The 26,105-nt window shown below is 44.5% G+C and overlaps 1 protein-coding gene across 1 annotated transcript in view; it reads right to left on the bottom strand.

The window, feature by feature from the left end:
• Positions 1-685: 685 nt before the first annotated feature.
• The window catches only part of GFRA1 (GDNF family receptor alpha 1), a 227,997-nt gene continuing 202,577 nt past the window's right edge, over positions 686-26,105 (bottom strand). Inside the window, exons 9-10 of the mRNA XM_068549057.1 lie at positions 3,625-3,678; positions 686-2,680 (exon numbers count right to left, since the gene is read on the bottom strand). Coding sequence (XP_068405158.1) covers positions 2,525-2,680; positions 3,625-3,678 — 210 coding nt within the window. The 3' untranslated portion in view covers positions 686-2,524. The remainder of the gene's footprint in view (positions 2,681-3,624; positions 3,679-26,105) is intronic.

The raw sequence follows: 26,105 nt of genomic DNA on the forward strand, positions 1-26,105 counted from the left end.
TGGGGCACCGTGTTAAACTGAGATCACCCTGAACGGCAGAAACACTTGCTTGGTATGATTTTATAAGACTCTCTCTAACAAGTTGTCATGGAACATCCTTCCCGCTGTTTACTTAAGCAGTAATTTATTTTCAAATTGACGATTTGGTAACTCTCATATGCTTCTATCTCTGAAGAAAAATGAGATCTGTGTTGGTGAAAGATGAGGCTTTTCAAAATTTAATTTATGTGCTGCACATCCATGTGTTCTTCACTGAAGGCCACTCTTGTTAGCTCTGATAACTCCTATTTCCTCTTTGGTCATCTGAAGCTAATTAGAGCTGCTGTTTATTACAGAAGTAATCAATAGCTTTCTACAGTAGATTACATAGGATCAGACCTCTGTGCAATTAGTCCAATGTAGATACACAGAGATACCTTACTTAAAACAAAATATGCTCTGTAAGAGATATGCTTTCACAGGTGACTGGAATTCCAAGTATTTCGACATGTTTAATGTGTTTATTCAAAGGAAGAGTCTTTACGAAATCTTTCACTAATTGAATTTGTTTGATGAGTTCCCCTTGAAAACATTTTGAAGTGAAAAAACTCGGTACTTAGTATATACATTTATGTTTATTAACATTTGGATATAAATGTACTTTAAACACCAATAGAGCTAAAAGGCTATGCCTTCTTCTTGGGTTTAATAGATTTCCCACCCTAGTAATTTGATTAATTCTTACAAGGCAAACATCCGTGGGCAAAGGGAATCAGGATGAAATGTGCACTGTGGGTCTGCCCCCTCCACCCCTCTACTGATATGGGAAGAAAGCGAACGCTTCCAATACTCTACTGGGTGGAATCTCCTCGCCTCTACTCAGTTTCAAAGAAACATGGCTACTAGCACTCGATCCTTGTAGATATCGAATCTCACCATTTCAACCAGACTTCAAAAGTGCACTTTTGAGTCTATTCGTTTAAGGAAAAGAACGATAGAAGAGGACGTGCAGTTAACAAGCCAAATGCCTTATATCCAGAGTCCTGTTTTGTTCTGTGTCTCTGTGCCAATCAACTCAGCTCCACAGACCTAATGGTGACCCTCTGGATCCACAAACCTTTTATCTTTTTTGCAGAGTCAGTCACAGTCTGTCACGGAGGACACAGAACACGGTGCAAGCAGACCCCCCATGACCTTCAGACCAAACTGCTCTACACAGCAGCCAAGCCATGACAGTTGGGAGTCAAGACAATCGTTAGGAAAAGAACTGTGTACCCTGGCATGGATCTGCTTCAGAAGAAAGGGCAGCACATCCCAACCCCCCGTCCCAGTCAAGGCTGCCTTTGTCAAGTAACAGGAACACCAAGGTACTGGTCTGTGTCAACTGGCAAGGGTGCCATTGGACACTGTAGAACACTTACGAGTGGCTGCTGGTTTCCTCACAGGTATGCACGCTTGCGTTTCAAGAAATGATAAAAGACAATGCTTGGCTGCTCTATTTCCTTCTGCCTGTCCACAGTAACGTGATGCAGAGCTTTCTGCTAAAGCACGAGGCTCCTCAGAGTCTGCTTTCGAAGAGCTGTCTTCATGAACATCGGAGCTAACACTACTTATGAGAGGAAAACAAGCTCCGTGTATTTTGTATTAAACCACCAGTAAAAAAACGAAGACAATGTCATTACTTTCAAAATATAGAAAGCCAGTAGTTGAAATCATTTAGTAGTACAATTTTTTTTTCTACATATAACCTCATACGTGTAAAGAGTATTGGAATGATGCTTCAGCTATATTTGACTCTTGTTAGTTTAAGGGCTTCTCACTCAGGTAAGGCTTAGGAAAATGTCTCAATGATCAAGGTTCTGTGAAGTCTCACGCCCACTCTCACTCTCTATTTTGACTAGAAGACAGACACTACAGTGGAATGTGACGGGTATTTTTTGTTTTTGTAGGAGAGTGCAGAACTGTTTAGAGTACATAAACGCAGCGCAGAAAATACTAGTACGTATAGAAAAGTGAACATTGGTACAAGCTTGTTTGCACAAAGTCCATCAAGATTGTCTTGATGAGGATCTTCACTTTGTGACAAAAAAAAACTTGGCATCCATGTACCGCTGCAGTCATGTCATCAGAAATAAAACCTATTATGTGAGATATGGAAGATTCTTTAGAAATACTAACTCCTTCTCTAGCTAGTGAAGGCCAGAGTTAAATTGTTAAAATCACCATCCTCATCGTCCTCTTGAAAAACATGGCCCCAGTTTGCCTTACAGCCAAATCAACAAACTGTCCCTTTACAATACAGCGTGCCCCAAAGCCTTCTGAGTTTGGAATGTAGCACTGTATCGGGGATCCCATAAAAGCCCTAAGGATCACAAGAAGCTTTCTTAGAAAAAAAAAAGAAAGAAAAAAGTTCCAGTTGGATGAAACTGTTTTAGCAGTGTCTCAACTGAGCTCCTAAAACTGGAATTTCAGATATACAAGAGGACAGGAAACAGATAACTTGGTTTTTGTCTTTTTACATGTCCATATTGTTTTTTAAATGCAGCTACGATGTGTCAGCCAAAGATAAAGATAATAGGGTGGACAGGGCAGTTACCACCAGGACCAGCAGTGGGCTCAGACTGCAGCTTGGAGGAGCAGCCATTGATTTTGTGGTTATGTGGCTGGAAGCCCCAGCAAGACCATCCTTTTCGTAATCACGCTGTAAGAAAGAATGTTTTCATTATCACCCACTGCATGTGTTCGTTCAATCAAGGCATATTTTAACCGCACTCTTTCTCTCTCACTGCTCACCAAAGCTGACCCGAGATTTTACCCCCACTCCCAAGGTCCCCCAGCAACTGTGCAACATGGAACCATTCTCCTTCTGGGTACCAATGACTGAGGAAGGATGCTTGCTGTCTCTCTCCATCATGAAGGAGGGCAGGAAGAATCATCTTGGGAAACTTGCCCAAGCAAGTATGGGTTCATGTAGAGATGGGTCACAAATCGCATTGGAGACTGGCAGAGAAGGCAGTAGCCTTTCCCTCCATTGGCTGGTTCAACCATGGACTTCATAGATGAAGGGTCTTGCCCTGCTTGTCAGAGAGTCCTGACCAAAACCCAGGCTCCCAAATTCCCAGTCAGCACAGCTGTCCTTCCCCAGGATTGACTCCCTCATCCCCATCCCTAGCACCTGCTCAATCCCATAATGCCACATCCCGCCACAATGAGCTATGATTGTGACAGAACCATCCACCCTCTCACTTGTAGATTGGGGAGTGTAATGTGGCCCACCTTGGCTACTTCTGGGTTGCTGTGGAGGTCAAAGGACATCTGGTAAGGAGCAAGAGTTGTTATGTATCTTCTCTGTGCCAGATTTTTATGTGACTGTGACCAGAGATTATCATGGTACTGGGGCAATGGTATTTGTGCTGGTCCAGTTCTGAGATGAGGATCCTGGGGTCCACACTTGGTTCTCACTTTGGGCACTAGGATCTGAAGACTGCACCTGGCTCAAAGGGCAGAGGGACACTGAGGGTAACTTAGATTTTTTTCTGGACCTGAAACCTTGTTGTCTTTGAGCCCTTCACATCATTTCCTGTTCCAGGGTCCCAAAGGCTCTGTTCCTATAAATGTAGGGAGACTCAGAAAGAAACAACTTACATCAGAAAGACAGAGGTGTGGACTGCCCGACATATTGGATTTCAGCTTCTGTGCCTGGAAAGAGACAAAAACGCACACACACAAAATCACTCATACATACTATGGAAGAGTAATTACTGATGATCAACTGTCTAGGGCTGTGCCATTTACAGAAATATGTGAGCCACAGCTGCGAGCCCATATACAATTTAAATTTTTCTCCTAACCACGTAAGAGATAACAGGTGAAGAAAATTTTAATAACATTTTCTTTAACTCAATATATTACCATTTCAACATGTAATCAATATAAAAGATGATTAATGAGATACTTTACATTCTTTTATTTTCATCCTAAGTCTTCCAGATTTGGTGTGTTTGACATAGTACATCTCAGTTTGTACCCACCTCATTTCAAAGTCACTGCACAGGTTACAAGAGAAAAAATTTTGAAGTCATTTACATCTTGAACTCATTTATAGTTCTGAAAGTTAATGTTTAGGAACTGCCTTCTAGGTAAAAATGGTGCAATAAAAATCCACATTTATTAGTAACATAAAGATAGGTCTTCCTGAAGCTTGTGTGTTTGTTCATTTGTTTATTACTTGTTTCAGTCCACAAACACTTAACCAAGCTATTTTCCAGTGCTGGGCATGCGGTGATATGACAAAAAAGGATGTGGTCCTGGGCTCATGTGGCTGCCCTCTAGTGGGAAAACCACTCAGCGCTCGGGGGCTAAGGCACAGGGCAAGGACTCTTTCAGACAGGTCCCCTTCAGGAATCGTGAAGGGCATTACGGACCCCAGATCCATCCATCTTAAAACTGCTTTAGGTGGTCACAAAGCACCGAGCTGATCTCCCTGTGCTATGCGGCTGCTTCGCACTAGCTAGCTATTTTACGTTTGGTAGTGTATATATGTCCATGCCACTCTCTCACTTTGTTCCAGCTTACCCTTCCCCCTCCCCGTATCCTCAAGTCCATTCTCTAGTAGGTCTGTGCCTTTATTCCCGTCTCCCGTCTTGCCCCTAGGTTCTTCATGACCTTTTTTTTTTTTTTTTTTTTTTTTTAGAATCCATATATATGTGTTAGCATACTGTATTTGTTTTTCTCTTTCTGACTTACTTCACTCTGTAGGACAGACTCTAGGTCCATCTACCTAACTACAAATAACTCAATTTCGTTTCTTTTTATGGCTGAGTAATACTCCACTGTATATATGTGCCATAACTTCTTTATCCATTCATCTGTTGAGGGACACTTAGGTTGCTTCCGTGTCCTGGCTATTGTAAATAGAGCTGCAATGAACATTTTGGTGCATGATTCTTTTTGAATTATGGTTTTCTCAGGATATATGCCCAGTAGTGGGATTGCTGGGTCGTATGGTAGTTCTATTTTTAGTTTTTTAAGGAACCTCCATACTGTTCACCTAGAGGGGTGGGATAGGGAGGGTGGGAGGGAGGGAGACACAAGAGGGAAGAGATACGGGGACATATGTATATGTATAACTGATTCACTTTGTTATAAAGCAGAAACTAACACACCACTGTAAAGCAATTATACTCCAATAAAGATGTTTAAAAAAAAATACATGTACATTACCTATGCAATACAAATAAATACATATTTTATTGAAAACTGCTTTAGGGCAGTTACAAGTTCCTGAGCTGTGAGGGCTTTAAGCTCCCTATTTCCTCACAAATGAAGCAAGTTTCCACTGGGTTTCTACCTGAGAACTGAGGTGGAGGGAAGGTTCCATTGCTCAAACAATTACAATAAAAACTGCTAACCCAGTACAACTCTCTTGTTTTGGAAAGGAAAACAAATTAGAGTTCAGAGAAGTTAAGTGACTTATCCAAGAGCACACAGTGAACTACTTTAGAGTCGAGATTTAGATAAGTCTCTGAAACTCCTGAATGGAACTGTGCTCTTTCCTGCTTTACAGTGTTTCTCCCAGGCAACCCTGGCATGCTTGACTTTTCACGTTCCACCTGCCCCCAAAATCCACACAAAGAATCCCTCCCATAACCCCCTCCCCCTGAAACTAGGAGCCCTTTGGCATTGAAAGACCGAGAACTCATTTGTCGACAGGATGGCCCTGGATAAGCAAAACACCTGAATCTAGGAGTATCTGGGCAACCAGCTCTGTGGGAATGCCCTGGCAGGCTGCCTACTGCAGGACAACGTTTGCAACTTGTTGAAGACGTGCTAGCCTGAAATGATAGCATGTTCTCCCAAGGAGTAATTTATTGACCATAATGCTACGTGGCAGGTGTCATAACCTTTACCTCTATTTGCATATGCCAGCTGTGAATATGAAATAGAAACCTTTAAACAGGCGTCAAGAAAAAGACACTGTGAAGCATCCCTGGGCTGTTCAAAGGTCACTAAATGTTATGTATAAGAAGATCAGAGGGCAAATCAGAAGAGGAATTGAGCCTTACTCAAAAGCCTACTTTTAATCTATATTAATAGCAAATCTGGTCCATTGCATTGTAACCTGTAGAGAATAACATGTAGAACTTTGCACGTTTTATTTCTGTTCAAGGTTGGAATTGTGCCAGGCACCAAAATGCCCCTAAAACATCACATTCTGTCTTTTCTAGGCGGCAATCTACAAAAGACAACCCTCATTAAGGGTCTTTGCATAACTAAGAAGTTCACTAAAACATGCAGAGAAGGCAGCCTGACTTCAGGTCTGGGACACATTATTTCTCCAAGTTGTTTCCGTGCTGTGGTCACAGCTAAGCTCCACCTCAGTGTCCTAGACTGCAGTGCCCTCTAAGAGATCCAAGGGCTGGTAGGCCTCCTCCTACTTTGTTCTATATGATTAGCACCAGCATGCAGTGTGTCACTCATCATCTATACCATCTGAGAGGCTCACTAGCTACACTTAGTCACTTCAGGAACCTGTTAACGTACTAGTAAAACGCCCATCTATTACATGATTGTAAAGGGGGCTTCCACCAACGGACTAGAAAAGGTCTCTCTATCTTAACCAATTTTCTTAAGTGGACTCTACATCAACATAGGTAGATTCTGGTCCTCAGTGGTCACTGAGAGTTCAACTTTGTACAGGATTAGAGTCATACCACCAGGTAGACATGCTCTTGCCTCCCATCTGAGAATGGCTGGGATGACTGTTCGAACGACACAAGAAAATACATTGAGACCAGCTCCAAGTCTGTGAAGGCTCCGGGCTCTTCTTCCCCCAAAGCAGGCATCTTGTTGGCCTCTATCTAAAGCAAATAATCAACCTCTGGCTTTGTCTCCCTGTGTCCCCACTGGCTTTACTTAAGGTGGAGGCAGCAGCTCCAAGCTCATCTGGCCTTGAGAACCAGTCTGGTGGGCAGAACTGGATGAACTGCTGAGTGAACGTAGCCATACACCACCAGGACTCTGCAAAGGCTCTGAGAAAATGTCTTCTCTCCTGTCAGACCTTTTCCTAACCCAGCAGAAGCACCTAGCACTCCAGAGGCTTAGCGGTCCACGCACACTGGCCTCAAAAGCCTCTGCTTGCATAGCGTATTAACACTGCTTCCCATTGAGAGGTCTGGGGGGCCGGGAAACCCCCCAGAACTGCAGAGGCAAAGAAGAGCAGCCCCCCAGTTCTGCCAGAACTTTGCATGAACCAAACTAACACCTGTGAGTGTGATTAGAAGGCAAAGAACAGATGTTATTGGTTGTTGGAAGGGCAGGCAGCACCTGGGTAAAAGAATCGAAGGGTTGCACACAGACATGAGATCTTTTAAAATCCCACACCAAACCTGGGGTATATATTACAAAATGAGGGCCAGTGGGTCTGCTGCTTGGACTGAGTGGCATCAACTGGGTGTCCAGTGACTCTAAGGGTTCGTAAGCTGCAGAGGGAGGGGCAGAGCCTGGGGATTCAGACCTACGTATGTCTAGCTGGTGGCATGCTTATAAGTCCTGTATTCAGTCTGAACCCCTCGGGTGACCGCCGAGGGTCAGAAATCTACCTATGCAGATCCAAAGTCCACTTAGGAAAATCTGGCTCTTAAAGCCCCTTGTAGAAGTCTGAGCAACCTGCTGTTTCCACATTTTAAAGGCTTTTATCATGAACGTTTTTTAAAACATCAAGCTATCGCTGTCTTGCTAGTCAGGTCTGATAAACGCAAGAAGATAAAATTATAGGGCATCCCTCACCTTCAACTATTGCAAAGAGTATTTATGTATTTTAAACATTGCCTCCGTTGATGAAAATTGGGACTGTCCCAGGAAAATTAAAAAAACAAAAAGAAAACAAAAACTTCTGAGACCTTGCAAGGTATAAGGCAAGTTAGAAACTGGAAGAGCACCATTGCCGAGCCCTGAACGGGTAAAACCAGGGGTGTAATAATGGAACAAGTCCTGTCTGCAAGCTCTACAGCCCTGCTCATTAAGAGGATAGGCAGGGGCCCAACATAGAGCCTGGCCAGCCCAGACCTATCTAGGCACCAAACCTTACAGTTTGTGGCTTTAAAATATGGTATCTCTTTAAAAGGAGAGAGGAATAAAGAAGAAGAGAAGAGAATGGATTTCAATTTTTCTAAAAGTAAATTTTAACCGTTGTTACAGCATGTTGAAAAACGAATTATTTAATCCCTTTTATGAAAGCGGGTTTCATAACAGCTAACCCATAGTTATGCGGTTATGGGAGAAGCTGCCTGACTCCGAGCTGGGGAAAACAACACCACCAAAACACAGTACCACAAGGTTTTCATCTTGAGAAGGTGAAGAGGATACTGGAGAAACCATCCACAAACCAGTAGCTTTGTTGTCATTCTGGAAAACTAGGGAACTTGTTCTTTAGGCTCTTCATAAGCCTTGTCCCTGCAGCAGTCTTATAAAACTGTCACTGGCAGTAATCCCCAAGTCCAGGCATGTCGCATAATAGAATTTCCATGGCACTGTAATTGTGGCCAGACCTCCCCAGTCCCTGGCACTAAAGGGTTAATAAATGCATTAGATGCCATTAACCTCTGTTACTCCCTTGCTTTTTACCCCTGTGATTAGCATTTGGAAAGCCTGCCTGGTGCCGACTGCTCTCCGGTACAGAATGCCCAGGCACACGTACAGTTCATAGCTCTCAGTCAAGCCAACTCATCGGGCACCGTGTACACAACGCATTCCGCCTGCGGTGGGTTCTCCCCGAGCCTCGGGTCAGATCAGGCTTTGGAGCTGCACACTTGCTCTGTTTATGGAATTGGAGACTTAACAGCATACCCACTTGCAGTCTGGCCTTTGCTGCCCCGGGACTCCATTTCTGTAGAGAAGCCAGTGTTTAATCTTGGGTTTTTAGGCAGCTGTCAGCCAGCAGGGCATGCAACATTTCTCTACTCTCCTCCATGTATAAGAAAAGCCAGTTTCTGCTCTACCTCCAGAAAATAAAACCAGAGGAAGTTGCTCAATCCAACAGCAACAGATTGTCCAGGCCGCAGCCAAATGGTCATAATTAACGATGCTTCTGCTTCTCTTCTCCCTTGCTTTACTGATTAGAGAGATTTGCTATATTAAGAACCTGTTTGCTTAATGACAGAATACAAGCAATAAACAGAAATACACAGACTGTAAAACGCAATCAACTTTGCTCTCCAGTACTAAGAGTACCGAGCTGCATCTATCACACTTGTCAATATCAGTTTAATCAGCATACAAGCCTCTTCTGCAGCATAAATTGGACCTTTGCTAGGGAAAACCATTGCATGAGTTCTTTCCAAAACAGTTCAGAACTCAAAGCCATTTCTCAATTTAAATCTACGCATCTTACATTTTCTCGTAAGGCAAAACATAAGAAGGCTGTGTATCTAATTTGAAGGATAACTGAGCAGAGTAATCCGTTATTACTTTCTCATTTTTCACTTTGCATTTTAATAAAATGGATTCACCAGATTATAGACTTCTACGGGTAGAACTTACTATATAACAATTCTATTGTGCACTAGACACATATTTGCCCAAATTAATTTCTACGCACACAAAAAAGACAAAAAAAAGAAGTTGCCTGCTTAGTGAATCCTAGCTAAGGAATAGTCATGTGCTCAGTGCGCTGTAGTCTTATACTCTTTTCAGCTTTTTGGATTTTGCCTGTTGGATTTGGGAGAGCCAGGGGAGGTTTTATTTCCGGTCTGGTCACAAGCAATTGGCCAGTCTTTCTAAAATCCTTGCCACTGTCTATTTTGAAACTCACCTTCCCGGTGAGTTTTGCTTTTCCTATGAACTTGGTAACAACCACTGGTCTGAGTAATGTGTAGTCAAGTCAGTGCTTAAAAGAAGTGGACACATAAATAAGGTCTACTCTGAGCCCCTGGGCGTGGGTGTTTGTCTCTCAGAGCCTGTGTTCGGCTCTGTTTCCTCAAAGCCGATTTCTGCCAGCCCCACGGGCTCTGGCACAGGCTGGGGAGGGGCTGAGGGGCCATGAGGAGGGACAGAGTGACATGTGGGTGGTGATCATTCTTGGGCAGCTTTCCTACCATGTCTCATCTACCTTCTCCCTCCAAGACACTGTGTCTACATATTACCTGAACCTCAGCCAAAAGGCTTTCATTACATTAAGCTCTAAGAAGACCTTGTAAAGATGTTTCACCCTGCACAGGTTTAGGAAGGCCCACTGGGTACCAAGTTTAGTTAGTCTGGCAGGCTCTGGGCAGGTCGAGCCTGGTCATAAAAAGGGGTGGGGAGAGGACTGGAGGCCTGAAGTCATGCTTCCTTAGCCCAAGGAAGCACAGGCTCAGATCCCAGATGGGTTGTTTAGACAAGGCCTCCATGAAGTGAGGCCAGATTGTGTGTGTGTGTGTGGTGGTCGTAGCCTTAAAGGTGATATGGATTCCTGTTCTAGAGTCTAGAAGGTCTTGGATTCCTGGCACCTGTGAGTTGTTCCAAGTTTAACAGTGCAATTTAGGTTGAGCTTAGGGCCAAGCCTAGAGTAGAAACTTTTTTACCTGATAGCACTGGGGGCTGGGCCCTTAGGTCATTGGTCAATTGAGAAATGACGTTAAAGAGCAAAATCATTAAATCACTTAAAAATTACACATTTGTATCCCATGTTTTAATTTAGAAGCTTCTTTTTTTAATTATTGTGGTAAGAACACTTAACATGAGGTCTACCTGCTTAAATTTTTAAGTGTACAACACAGCACTATTATCTACAGGCACAATGTTGTACAGCAGATCTAGAACTTACTCATCTTGCATAACTGAACCTACATACCTGTTGAACAGCAACTCCTCGTGTCCCCCTCCCCCAGCCCCTGGAAACCAAAATTCTATTCTTTGCTTCCATGAGTTTGACTATTTTAAACACCTCATATGAATGGAATCATGCAGTGTTTGTCCTTGTGACTGGATTATTTCACTAAACATAATGTCCTCCAGATTCATTCATGTTGTTGCATATTACAGGATTTTCTCCTTTTCAAGGTGAATAATATTCCACTGTATGTATTGCATCAAACATTTTAATTTATAATTTGAATGTCATTCACTGACTGATTTTTGGATACATGATCAAGGCCACTTTCTTAAAAAGGTTTTTTAAAGAAAGAGTTTGCCGATTGGAATTCCCTGGCTTATGTTCTGCGCAAGCTACACCTATCATTTACAATCTACAATTTCCAGTTTTTGTTTCATTAAAACAGGAATGGCATTTGTCTGACACCCACTGAGGAATCTCAGTGCAGAATCTTTCTACATTTTTACAATTTTTCTCAGTCTTTTAGAGTTGTCTGGGCCACACCTAATCAAAGGTATTTTTTTAAAGGAATTTGAACTTTTCTAATGTATTCAACCTAGTTTTCATTGAAACAACTTTTTTTTGTGCTCCTACTTCAATCATTCATGTAATATTTAATTAAATTATGTAAGCAAAATACCAAACACAACAGCACCCAGAGGTTTGAGAACAAATGCTCCTGAATCTTTTAAACCTGTGCCTCCACTGGAGAGAGCAAGGGGCCCAGGTGAGCAGGAGAGAGCCCACTAGCTTGGGGCATTCAGCCTGCCTTGGGCATTGGATGTTTACAGGGGAATGGCAGAGAGGCTGGCTTCTGTGGTGAGCTGGTGAAATGAGGGTCCGTTAAGAGAACTTCTACTATGATTTAGAACTTGCTCTTGGAACCAGACTGACTGATAGGTATGCTAAAAAGACCACAGGTTAGGAAGGTCCTGGTCCTAGCTTTTCGACCATCACCTATAATTATAATAACCCCCGCCCTACTACTGCCTACCTCACAGAGTTGTGCGAATCAAACGTGATACTCGGGCTTCCCTGGTGGCGCAGTGGTTGAGAAGCTGCCTGCCAATGCAGGGGACACGGGTTCGAGCCCTGGTCTGGGAAGATCCCACATGCTGCGGAGCAACTAGGCCCGTGAGCCACAATTACTGAGCCTGCGCGTCTGGAGCCTGTGCTCCGCAACAAGAGAGGCCGTGATGATGAGAGGCCCGCACGCCGTGATGAAAAGTGGCCCCCGCTTGCCGCAACTAGAGAAAGCCCTCGCACAGAAACGAAGACCCAACACAGCCATAAATAAATAAATAAATAAATAAATAACCCAAAAAGTTAAAAAAAAAAAAAAAAAAAAAGAAGTTCCCCAAAGAAAGGCTTCTGATAAAAAAAAAACAAAAACAAAAACGTGATACTCGGGGTGGAAGTCCTTTTAAAATCCAAGTTGCTGTTGATGATCTCTTAGCCTCTCTGTGGTCCCTATACTGGATGTTCTTGGATTCAGGCAGGGGTGTGAAAAATACAAAAGATTAAGCTAATTTGGCTTGTGAATGTGATACTGAATACAACTGGCTCATGATCTTCTTTCCTTGGATTTAAAAATGAACGCAATGAAAGAGATACAGTCCTGTAAGATATATCAACAGTCCTCCATTAGCTAAGCAGTCCCTCGGGCTTGCCTGTCAGTCTCCCGCACACCATAAAAGGATGTCTGCAGCCCTGCGTTTGTAATTTAACACTAATGGCAGGGACGGCAAGTAGCGCTGTGTGCAGACACTGTCTACAGCAGGGAGCTTAACACGGCGCTTGGGCTGGCCTTTCTTCTTCCCCTAACTCCACAGGGTCATCTTACATCTATTTTGCTTTTCCCCAAGTTGGGGCGAACACAGGTTGCCAACTACATTAGAGAACTGTGTGTTTTCGTTCATGGCTAACTTGCTTGATTAGTAAACTATTCAGACAAGAAGCAATTATGAGCTGCATTTTAGAAAATTATGCCCAATTAACAATAAGATTATGCCAAACACTATGTGAAAGATGTTTTAGTTTGGGGTGGGGGAGGGGTTTTGTAGAGCAAACATTCAGTGATCATGGTGTAATGGTAACTAGGGGGATGGCCCTAAAAGGAAACATTTGTTTTCTCAAAATGTGCATTTGGAAACGCAAGTGTGCAGAGAGCAGCAGAAAAGATTCATCGTGGTCCCTGACGAGAAGTGCACAAAGCCTATCTCATCAGACACGCGCCCTCATCACCATCAGATAATATTTATTAAGCCTCTCATTCTCTTGTGCATTTATGTGCAGCTGAGAGCAGCCCTGTAATGGCTCTGTGACTTATGCTGGTAACTAAGGTTTGATATAAAACGCCAGGTCTGGAGACAGCACGGACCCAGGGCTTTTGTTCACTCTCTGGGTGGGAAGATGGAGCACTTGTGGTGCTGCCAGAAACAAGGTGAAAGCAAAAAATTTAAAAACTTTAAAAAAAATGTACTTTTAGTAGACAGAGGAAAATATTCAAGAAAATAGAGGAGGGGCTTCCCTGGTGGCGCAGCGGTTGAGAGTCTGCCTGCCAATGCAGGGGACACGGGTTCGAGCCCTGGTCTGGGAAGATCCCACATGCCGTGGAGCAACCGGGCCCGTGAGCCACAACTACTGAGCCTGCGCGTCTGGAGCCTGTGCTCCGCAACAAGACAGGCCACGATAGTGAGAGGCCCGCGCACCGTGATGAAGAGTGGCCCCCACTTGCCGCAACTGGAGAAAGTCCTCGCACAGAAACGAAGACCCAACACAGCCAAAAATAAATAAATAAATAATTAATTAATTTAAAAAAAAGAAAATAGAGGAAGACCAAATAGACTAATAGTGATAATGACTGTGTTGATTACTCTTAAGGATAGCCTCCACTGGTAATGATCCCATCCGCATTTTACTGAATACTCCCCAAGGACTCACATGACTTTCTGAGGGGGGTACTCCCCTTTTGTACAGATCAGGAAGCAGGGGTTTCAGAGAGGTCGGGACCTGCCCAAGTTTCCACAGCCCAGAGTGGCTACGCTGAGATTTGAATCTCTTTGACTTCAGTCTCTTCGACTCTAAAGCCCACGCATACTGACTCTGCCAGATACGGTACCATTATCTCTCATAATCCTTAGAGCAACCCTTAGAATAATAAGGGTAATAAGTCTGGGGTCACACAGCCAGCATGGACAAAGCCAGCCGAGGCAACCTAGAATCAACCCAAGGAGTCAGAGGTCAAGCCAGGGCTGGTGATTTTCACTCCCCCGAGAGCCTCCACAGATGAGCACCCCGCATGTCATATCTGAGGTCCCTGCAGCCCTCAGGGTGGCAGGGGACAGCCACCCTGGGGAAAACTCCCGCAATGTCTTCTCAGTGCCCACCATCCTACGCTTCCTCTCTAGCCTTGTCCATGATGTGACTCCTCTTGGGCCTCAAATCTGAGGAGCACAGGGGAGGGGAGCCCTGCATTGAACCTCACCCCCAAGAGAACCAGAGCCATTTTCCTCCCACAAGTGTGCTGCATGGCTCAAGTGCACGGCAGAGTCTATTATTCAGGGAAGCACAGTTGGTTAGAAGTCCTAAGGATAAAAGGTCAGTAGGGGATACAAGAAATTGGATTTATTTATAGTATGTGATCTAAGTGCGCTCAGAGGTATTCTCGTAGGTTGCCCAGAACAAGAGAGCATATTTATAGCCAAGATGGTACAGACGTCCTATTCCTTTTTATTAAGCATGTTTATTATGCACCAATTGGGTTAAGCAATTGTCCAACTGCTGAATTACTATCCCTCTGATGGGCCAGCCTCACTACCCTCTGGACCACAGGGGCGGGTGGCCTAATGGCTTTTCCTGAAATGCACTGAGGGGGCCTAGTCTTCCCGTCCCCATCCTTAAGTGGTTATTCTCACTTTCTGAGAAAAGTAGCAGAAAAAAAAAAAAAAAAAGTTTAGGAGAAGACATCATAAAAGGGTGATCATAAAAATTGTTTCAACCACAGGGTCCACACCCTATACAACGCCCAAGTTCATTTTCCAGATGAATTTTGGGATAAAAGTCACCAAATTGTCCCTCAGTACTCAGGCTCCTTCTGTCTCATGGTCAGCAGAGACGAACCAGGAGGATAAACTAATGATAAAAAGCTACTGTGCTGGAGGCTCAGTTCCTATGGTGAAGAATTTTAATTTGTTTAATTATCACAACCCTCCCAGGTGGTTGTGCCCATTAGTCCCACATTACAGACAACAAACCCAAGGATTAAGGAGATGAAACTACTCTCCATTGTAGTCCACAGGAAGGCTTGATTTTATTGTAGCGAGAAGTCTGGTCCTTCAGTATTTTCTACTCTTAAGCACAACAGCCTTTTTCTTGAAAAAGCAACTTTGAGAAACAACCATGCCACTGTTTGCCTACTGTCTGCATGATCCCTTGTCAAGCATCGGAACAGCAAGGCTTGAGTTATATTACCTGAAAGTGAGCTTGGTTTTGGAGTAAAACAAATGATGGCACTGCCTTGACTCTCCAAAGGAACTCGGAATCACTAAGTGCTACCCTCACCCTGATATAACGTAGCGGGTGCCGTGTGCTGGGGCCGGGAATAGGTGCAGACAACAGCTGACGCCTGGAGCAAATGCCTGTCCCTGGGCAGCAAGAATACCCTCCAGCTGTGGCCTCACTGCTGAGACGACCGTGACCTGGCAAAAGCTACCCAAATGCTGTTGGGATGGACAGCCTTATGTTGTTCTCAAGCAACACCAAACTTCAACTAGAAATTCTCTGGAGCTGACTAAGAAGGGTGAGGCAACTAGAACACTGAGTGGGAGACAGAGAAGGAGGGAAGCTCGTGTCATTTCGGGGTGATGCAGGAGACGGGTTGCAGCCACTGCCGGTGGCCTCTCCCGTGCCTTCTTCTCAGGTGGGCAGCTCAGAGCCAGCCTCCCCGCCATCCACATCACAGACACAGCTGCATAGAACACAAAGTAGAAACGGACTGTGGGCCCCAAGTCCCTGGACTGCACCTTAAAGAGGAAGGAGCCCAGCCACGTGGGACTTCCTCTGACTGTTGCCATTTCTCTGTAACAGAAACAGGGCTCTGAGCCAGAGTTGGTCGGCTCAAGAATCTCACTGCACCCAAGGATCCTGGGACTGCATCCCCAAGGTATGCCCCATATGTTCCATGGTTACTGTGTTTGTGTACCTGGCTCAGGGCCTCCTATTTATTGACTTTAGTGGTCTGAAAATACACCCCGGAAAATCCCAGAAATATAATAACGTGAATTACAATTCCAGCGACAATATGACACAGTGCCTTTTCCCTGATGCTATATGCCAACACTTTTATTAAGCGTAATGTTAGTGTACAATTATATGATAATGTAGGCCTCCCCATTTTGCCACTTACTTCACAGAATGGTGAAGTAGGGGTTATTTGGAGGCATAGATAAGAGACCTGATTAGAGTTAAGAGTCGGGGTTGAAGTGGTGAGATCAAGGGGCCATTTGTAAAATAAAGAACCTTCTTAAGAGAAAACCAATTCACTCCCTGTTCCTACTGAAGCTCTTCTGGTCTGGCTGCAGTTCGCCCGGTGGGGGCAATAGGCTTATTCCAGCTCTAGGAGATGAGGGATAAAAGAGGGAAAAAGAAAAGTTATAACTCAGAGATACTGCACTCTACGTGCTTAATTTGCAGGGCTTTGTGGTTGAGAAAAATAGATGCAGCGATCTGCCTTTGTTGAAAAGGTGACATTTGGGTTCATTAAAGGTATACAATAGATTTTCATAAAGGCTATTTTTCTAAGTCATTAAATTGGTTTTTAGGAACCTTACACTCTCCTTCATTTGAACAATTATTAAACTATAAAATAGAATTGTACAATTGATAAAACCGTAATCTAAAATTTTACAGCCAGGTATAAAATGCTATATTATTAAACTATAATGAAGATGCTCAAACCCATTACAACTTTTTAAATGAATTATAAAACCCTTTGCTGCTGATAAAATATCTTAAATTACAGTATTGTGTATTCTAACAATATGTTGAACCAAAGTTTGCTACAATGCAAATATGCCACTCACAAAGAAACCGTTACTTGAATTAAGTTTGCAGAAGCCCGAAATCTGATAGCATCTGATTCAGCAAGGCAGACAACACCTGATATTTGCAGGCTGGGTGAGATAGCTGGTCCCCTGAGGGAGGTGCCTTTCCCCACATTCCTTCGACCACAGAACCAGCCAATAGTCAGAGCCTCTCATAATCAAAGGCTGTACAGGTGACACTTAGCAGGGCCGTGGGGATTGAGGAAATGCTTGTGGTAATAGCAATCTTCTCCCCTTAAAGTCACCCCATAGGTGAGATTTTTTAAATGTCAGATGTTTAGTTGCTGAGTACCTGCCACTTACGTGTATGTTACGGGCTGTATGGTGTCCCTCAAAAATTCATATGTTGAAGTCCTAACCTTTAGTACCTCAGGATGTGACTGACTATGGATGGAGACAGGGTCTTTAAAGAGGTGATTAAGTTATAATGAGGTCATTAGGGCAGGCCCTCAGCCAATCTGACTGGTATCCTTATACAGAGAGGAAATTTGGACACACAGGCACCAGGGTGCACACACACAGAAGAAAGGCCATGTGAGGACACAGCAAGAAGGCAGCCATCTGCAAGCCAAGGAGAGAGGCCTCAGGAGAAACCAAACCTGTTGACACCTTGACCTTGGACTTCCAGCCTCCAAAACTGTGAGAAATACATTTCTGTTGTTTTAGCCACCCAGTCTACGGTACTTTGTTATGGCAGCCCCAGCAAACGAATACAATGTATGACACTGCACTCTGTGATATAGGGTGATATGTATATGTACCTACTAGGAAGCCTGGCCTCCGAGATGAAATTTCTGTTTTTTGGTACCAGTTATACCCTGCAAGTTTCCGTTTCCAATAGGGTTTGAATACACAGCTGAAAATGCCTTTTGGCATCCTGGATTGTATGGCAGCCTTAACAGAGTAATACGCAATTCTGAGCTCTGAATTCAAGCACTCTCCTGGATGAAGGGCTTTGAAAACGCTCTATAAGCAGTTATTTCAAAAAGTGTTTTTACAACAGCCTATTTCCTCCCAGCGCTAACATGGGTGGATTCTGGGATGTAGCTTCCCTCTGAGCTCATCTGCTGGCACCTAAAGCCAGGAAGATTAAATCCCAGGAGGCCACTGTCAGTCTCTCCATGCTGTGAGTAGCCGGGCCCATCACACAGGGCCCCAGGGCCACTTGGCAGTCTGGTCCTGAGCTCCGTCAGGAGGCTGCCAGGGGAGCCCAGAAGCAGCCTGGGTGGTGTGCCCTGTGGCTTCACACTTCTGCTAAGGTAAGACCCTCCCACAGCTCATTTCTCCTAGGACTTAAACTCGCTCTAAGCAGGAGAGCATCATGCGAAGGAAATGCTAGGTATAGCCAAGATTTGGAATTATTTTTATGAAACGAAAACAACAGTGGGTGCTAGAAAACACTGTGTATTACACAGAAATGATGGCAACCTCACAAAAACCATAAACCAAATGCCATAAAAAACATGCTGCACCAAGACCGTTTTCTTAAACAAAAGGCCCAGGAAATGGCATCTAGAAGCCACACTCATTTAGATCCAGACAGTGACCTGTCTGGTCAGCAGTCAATCTCAGCCCCTCCTAAAACTCCCCCATCCTCAAAGTCCATGCATGAGAAACCCAGCTGTGGTTTGGTATAAGCACTTCCATCTACTGTGGTCGTCCAGCAAAAGTCTCCTTTGACATGTCACCTGCAGGGTACTCATCTGGGATGCTGGATGGGGGAAAACATCACTCAGATAGGGTGAGGGTGGGAGGCCCCGAAGGCCGTGGACTCCTGCGGGCCCCTGGATGATGAGAACCAGGTCAAGAGTCTCGGTTAACACCACGTATGAGTCTACCCCGGGTGTCACTCTGAGGGGAGTGTTGCCTCAGGGACATTAATTTAAGTGTCCCAAATTGGGCATCTCGTGGTCACCAGAGCCCCGCTTCATTGTTCTTGCCGGTGCGGATTAGGAAAGATCTGGTCCAATGCACCTGTCTGCTCTTCAATATCCTGAAGCTCCTCACCACACAAGGAGAAGGAAACCTGAAAAGACTCTTACATGCCTCCATTTTCCATGTTAGCAGAAAGAAAAGGGGGTTTTTGAGGCAGCCCTCGTTTCCCAGGCAGTGGTCCTCAACCAGGGGCGATTTTGTCCTGCAGGGGACGTTTGCTGTGTGGCGGGACATTTCTGGTTATCACAATCGGGGAAAGGGGCTCCTGGCATCTAGAGGGCAGAGGCCGGGGTGCTGCTCAACATCCTACAAGGCACAGGGCAGCCCCACAACAAAGAATTACCAGGCCAAAGGTCAATGGGGCTGAGACTGAGTAAGCCTGACCTGGAGAACCGTTCAGTTCATAGCCAAGAAGTCAGTAAACAACCTTTATTGAAGTTTCCACGATTGGTAGTGAGGTGTGTAGCCCATCTTCAGCAAAGATGCCAGGGAAGCAGGTGGCTTCCCCTGGAGAGGCATCTGACACTAAACTATATTTCAAAACCGTCACTGTGACAAGGCCTCACATGTTCTCATTTACTCTACAGGTGCAAAGCCCCATAGGCCACCAATATCAAAAAAAGCCATTGGAAAACAGGACCCACAAGCAATGCATAGTTTAGCCCGGCCCCTTGGAGCACTTCTCTGTTACTAAAGGTGGGACAAAGGGGGCCAGTGATAACCAAGTGCTAAAAGCCCTTTGAAGCTTACAGCTAATAAAAACTTCCTTAGGGCGGAGCACTGCCCTGAGAACGCATGACAAGTAGGATCACATTTAATCCTCATAACACCCGAGGAGGCACTCTGGCTGCCATCCTCATTTCACAGGCGATAAGACTGAGGCAGAGAGGGTAAGTAATTTGCCCAAGGTTTCATGGCTGGTAAGTGGTGAAGTGAGCCCATGCTCAAAATTTCAACTCCAGCTTCCTTGTGAGAAGTTTCACAGTGTGTCCCTAGAATTAAAATGAAAATTCCGCTAACTTTTATTCCCGGTTCCTAGGAGATAAGTTCTAAATCTTGGAAGTTCATGAAGGATAGGAGTGTTTTGATTATGGTTATGGTTATGTTTAGACCAACCGTGGGTCAAGGGGTTGGGGCTTTGAGCCACATGAGGTCAGCCCGATCTCCTGACCTCCAGGGAGCAAAGAGGAATCAAATATTGTGTTCAATCACGTGCCCAATGGATCAATCAACCACGCCTATATGATGAACCCCAATAAAAACTGGTCACTGAGGCCCAGGGGAGCATCCTGGTTGACGAACACACTGATGTGCTGGGAGGGTGGCATGCCTGAACGCCACAGGAGTTTCACAGGCAGAGGGCATGGAAGCTCTCCTCCCAGGCTTCAGCTGAAGTGTCTCTTCATTTGGCTTATCCTGATTTGTATCCTTTAAAATAAAACTGTACTTGTAAGTATAGTGCTTTCCTGAGTTCTGAGTCATTCTAGTGAATTGAACCTCAGGGCATCATGGGAACACCTAAATTTGTAGCCAGTTCGTCAGAAGAGCCTGGGGACTCCGGAAGTATGGCTGGCATCTGAAGTGGGCAGTCTTGTTGGGGACCGTGCCCTTAACCTGCGGTGTCTGTGCTAGCTCAGGGGGCCAGCGTCAGGAGTGAGTTGTACTGCAGGATACCAGTTGGTGTTAGAACAGGCATCGTTAGCTTCCTTTATGCTCGTTTATGAACCGGTCTGGCACCTCAATCTGCCAGATGTTCGACAAGAATTTAGGGACTGATTTAATCTCTATTGAATGAATAATGTTATCCAGAAACAAAAAGGTAAAATGCTCGGATTTAGGTATTACAGTGTAGCCAGTTAAAATGCATAGAGGAGAAACATGCTGCTGTTCTACTTCTCTTCTGATCAAGCCTCTCTGTGTCGCAGGTCTATTGTCAGAGAAATGGGAATAATAATAGTACTGACCTCATGAAGTTACTGTCAAAATTAGTTTATATATATACGTATATATGCACACATACATATATATATGTATTTATATAATGTGCTTGACCCATGGAAAGTACTATTTGCATATTTGCTTTATTAATACAAAACCACAAAAAGCAGAGGTGATGCAAGTTACCGAAGAAAATAGCTCTAGGATCTGTCATACGATTAGATCGTTTGTAATGTTTCCCAAAGTGGGGTTTGGGAACCAGTGGTGTATATGACTTTATTTAGGTGGCATAAAAACATTTTTATTGCTTTCATTTTAATATTTATATAATGACTTTTTAATATAGAGAGAGCTATTGCATTGATTCACGTTTCACAAATGTTATTAACAGTATATTTCGATACTGAGTTTAAAGATGAATATTAAGCAAACAATAGCACTGGTGGAAAGCAATATGGGAAAGCCTGCAAATTCCTGGTCTTTGAGGCTAAGAGGCAGGGCTAGCTCTCAAATACCATCTTTTCTGCAAATAAGAGTGTTTCCTATTTACAGTTGTGTCACCTCTTCCCACTGTCAGCACTAGTTAAAGAGATATGGCAATGGCCTCTGGCAGGTGGTCACACTCTGACACCCAGGCTGGACCAAGACCTGACTACTGTCACAGCTCCAAGTTCACAGCACCAAGAATCTGATTGTTAGGAGGATCTCTTGAGAGACTCCTGGGCAGGGAGACATGGAATCTGAAGCAGTTCTAAGCCCAGTTCAAGACCTGATCCTTTCTTTATTGTCTTGTGGTTTCCTTTTCTTCTTGGCCTGGTGTCCATAGCATATCCCACCCCTTCCCCTCCTTCCTTGGGACTTTCTACAATGACCGCATCATAGAACCAGCAGGATATCACTCGGTTCAAAGCCTTCTTACAAATTAAGGAAGCAAAACCTAAAGAGCTCCATCTTTTTCCATCCATGTGCCCCTACCCCCACCCCAACCCCTGGGAACAACCTTCCTATATGGCCCTAGGGTCCACAGTTAAAGCTCTAACATGTGTCACCAACCACGATAACAGTGGTGTCCACTTCCAAGTGCAGAGGGTTGGCCTGTCGTGCTAGGCCCTCTGCATACTGGCACTAGTTCTTTAATCCTCACAGCAAACCCCAGAGGTGGGTGATAGCTTAAAGGAGACATTCAGAGACGGTAAGAAACATGACCCAGGTCACAGAGCAATAGGAAGTGAGCTGGGAACCTCACTCAAGTTCAACCAACTCCAAAGTTCATGCTCTGACCCCAGCAAAGCAACTCCTAGGCTGTCAGCCACAGGGTGAAATGGAGGTACCGGAGGGTGGCTTTAACCACTGGCAAGGGTGGCGTGAGTACAGGGGATGAGTATCCCCGCAGTAGGGGCCTGGTGTGGAAATAAGCGCCTCTCCCCATCTCCTTCCAGCTTCCCACCTTCCCACCAGTCAGCCTGTGCAAAATCCCACCACCCTGGCCTTGCTCTCAAGTACTCTTCTCCAGAAGATTAACAGGACACCAAAGCTCCCCATTGCTCTGCTAGCATAAATTGCAAGAAAAACATTTAGAATATTGATTAAGTGCTTCATGCTAGAAGATTTAAATTTACCTCCTGTATTTCCAGGATTAGCTGACAAATGGGGTCAGCCTGCTGGCACAAATGATTTACAAAACACCCATTGGCAGCTTTCCTTTTAAAACTCAACACTTAAAATTTTCACTTGGTCACAGCCAGTGGAGTCCTGGGTATTGAGCAGGTTTGGATAATCACCTTCTTGCCACATTGAGACTTGTGGGGTTTGGCCCTAGGAAGAGCTTCAAAATCATTTCCAGTCTGGTCTGGCCCTATCCAGTACAGAAGGACTCCTGTTTAGGTCTGATGAGGTACCGGGGCAGGGAGGGGGTAACACATGCTGTTCCTCCAGGATGGAAGAAGGTCTTGTTTCAGATAGAGATTTTTGCAGTATTCTAATATTCAGTGTTCTAATCCAATATTCAAATATTCTTCATATGTAGGAGTTAAACAGGTTATAAGCAGGTGTTAAAGAGCCAAAGTGCATCTGCCCCCTGCCCCTACTACCAATCTGTAAACGTTGTGCTACAACATACAAGTGCCCAGTGCATTTCTATAAGCTTCAGACTGTGCTTGGCCAAGAGAGGGATTGTACTGAGGCTTTCCTGGGAGGCCAGGGAGGTGCAGACCTAGACTGAAATCCACTGAACCCAGGTTCTCTGCTCCAGGAAAGACGCCCACCTCAAGGCCTTTGCCCCCATGGCCCACAGATGGCCAGCACTGTTCCTCTTAGGGTTAGCATAGTCTGACTGCCAAAGTACATGACATGATTGTTACGGGGGGTAAAGGGACAGGGAGCCTTTGCATTGCTAACTTTAGCAGTAAGCATTCTTGCAAAAGCTATTCATTTGGACCTTGCTCACATCTCTTTTATGACTGAGAAAGCTGCTTTGCGAATTCAGAACGCTGCTGAAAAGTCCCATTAAGATGAGGGAGGGAGGAGACTTAAACTTGAGATCCACGATTGCTGTACCTGCATGTCTCACTCACAGATCTGTTTTATTTGGTTTACAAAAAAACTGACTTTGGATGTGGCTAGCCCTGTTCCCTGGAGCCCCCAGTAAGTGTTCACAGCTACCTACGCCCTTCTGCCAGCCCTGCTCTGGGTGTGCGCCCCCATCCAGCAGACTTTCTCCTCTAAGTCACACGTCGCATCTCTTCCTGGGGAAAAGGACAGAGACAGTGAAAATTTCTCAGGGGTCCTCAGCCTTAGTCCCAAGGCTGTATTCCCCAAGTTTCTACAACCCTATTTGACCATGGAAATCAAGGGCCTATAAAGTCCACTTTAAGAGGTCTTCACTTTAAGCCACCAGAGTTAAGTGATGTATAATAATGCAAAACAGAGATTTTTGCAACACCTACACTTCCCAAATTTACTTTAAATAAGTGACAAGTACAGTCCATTTGATTTAAATATTCTGAGCTTTTTCCAGCTACCAGACCGCTCAAGTGCACAGAAGATGAAATAATTGGTAGGATTTTTAATGTTTCTTTGTCATGTGACCACTTTGTGCAAGTCAAAGGGATATGCCAGCAATAGCACAGCCTGTGCCATGCTTGTTACTAATATGCCTGCCAATTAATCCTGACATGGGAGCTTGGCTGGTTACCCAAAACCTGGTATTTTATCATCTCAGGGGGTTAGCTCTTGGACTTTTCTATGACATTTTATACTAATCAACCAACTTTCCTTTTTTTAAAGCTGAGCCTTTCATAGGAACTGCAGATGGGTCCTATATACACCACACGCAAGGCCACTCATTTTCCCCAAACAGAATTGTGTTTGGTTTGTTGATAATTACACTCTGAAGTCGCTTTTTGAAAATGTTTATTCTTGTTTCTTCCCTTCCAAGGGGAAATCTATCTCAAATGTTAAGACAGAAACCCAAGTCCCTCAGAGTTTTCTCATATTATTGTATATTTAAAAATATTACAAGAGGGTGCTTCTCGAGGGTAGTGAACTTTAGAGCTGCCAAAGATAGTTGACTTGCTCCAAATCTGTTACCAATGGATCCCAAGCTGGTTTAAGTCAGTTCTATTCTGAGTAATGACACATACGGCTGGGACAAACGCCACTCTAAGATATTTCTAGGACCCCCTGGCAAATGGTAATTTATCTGAAGATAGCCAGGCAGGCGAAGAAAGGACAGATGGGAAGAATAAGTCTCCTGGGAGCCCTACGTTGAAGCAAGAGTCCTAAATCAACGCCAGGGACCACGTTCTCATAGGCTAAGTCCCCTCTCATCACTCACCCAACTCACCCCCAATCCTCTGGCTTCCAATGATTCTTTCAACCATTCTTAGTATAGGTCATTCTAAAGAGATAATCAAGCTGCAAAAAGTTTTAGTGGCAAACTTTCAGTCTTTCCCCTATACCCTGTCTGCTGGGATTTCAGCATGAAGCATCCCAGCCTACAAGCTTTCTGTTTTTCCCATCAATCGAAGCACCGCCTTCAGGAAGCACTGGGACATATGGGTCTCTCAAATCCAGCTTCTCCCTTCCTCTTTTACTATTCTTCCTCGCCCCCAGATTTACTGAGGTATAATTGACAAATAAAAGTTGTACTTACTTAAGGCATACAACTTGATGTTTTGATATATGTATACATTGTGAAAGGTTTACCGCAATCAAGCTAATTAACATATTCATCACCTCACATAGTTACCATTTTGGGGGGTGGGGTAAGAACAACTAAGATGTACTCTCTTGGCGAATTTCAAGTATATAATATGGTACTGCTAACTATAGTCACCGTGCTATATGTATCCAGATCTTGTTCAGCTTGCATGTCTGAAAGTTTGTACCCTATAACCAACATCTCCTCATTTCCCCACCCCCAGCCACTGGTAACCACCATTCTAGTCTCTGCTTTAAAAAGTTCAACTTTTTTAGAATCCACATATAAATAAGATCACGAACCTGGAGGACATTATACAAAGTGAAATAAGCCAGACACAGAAAGACAAATACTGCATGACCTCCTTTACTATTTTTTTACTTCTTACTCTCTGTCCATTCCTACTTCAAAGAAAGAGCCCAGGGCTTCCCTGTTGGTGCAGTGGTTGAGAATCCACCTGCCAATGCAGGGGACACAGGTTCGAGCCCTGGTCCGGGAAGATCCCACATGCCGCGGAGCAACTAGGCCCGTGAGCCACAACTACTGAGCCTGCATATCTGGAGCCTGTGCTCCGCAACAAGAGAGGCCGCGATAGTGAGAGGCCCGTGCACCGCAATGAAGAGTTGACCCCCGCTCGCCGCAACTGGAGAAAGCCCTTGCACAGAAACGAAGACCCAACACAGCCAAAAATAAATAAATGAATGAATGAATGAATGAATGAATGAATGAATAAATAAATAAATAAATAAATAAATAAATAAGAAAGAAAGAAAGAAAGAGCCCAGGTTGTCCAAGGTCACGGAACAAGGCAAAAGTACACTGGCCTCAGAGTCAGAAATCTTAGTCCCGGGCTTCCCTGGTGGTGCAGTGGTTGAGAATCTGCCTACCAATGCAGGGTACATGGGTTTGAGCCCTGGTCCGGGAAGATCCCACATGCCGCGGAGCAACTAGGCCCGTGAGCCACAACTACTGAGCCTGCGCGTCTGGAGCCTGTGCTCCGCAACAAGAGAGGCCGCGACAGTGAGAGGCTCGCGCACCGCGATGAAAAGTGGCCCCCGCTTGCCGCAACTAGAGAAAGCCCTCACACAGAAATGAA

This window comes from Eschrichtius robustus, chromosome 7, assembly GCF_028021215.1.
Source record: "Eschrichtius robustus isolate mEscRob2 chromosome 7, mEscRob2.pri, whole genome shotgun sequence".
NCBI lineage: Eukaryota > Metazoa > Chordata > Mammalia > Artiodactyla > Eschrichtiidae > Eschrichtius > Eschrichtius robustus.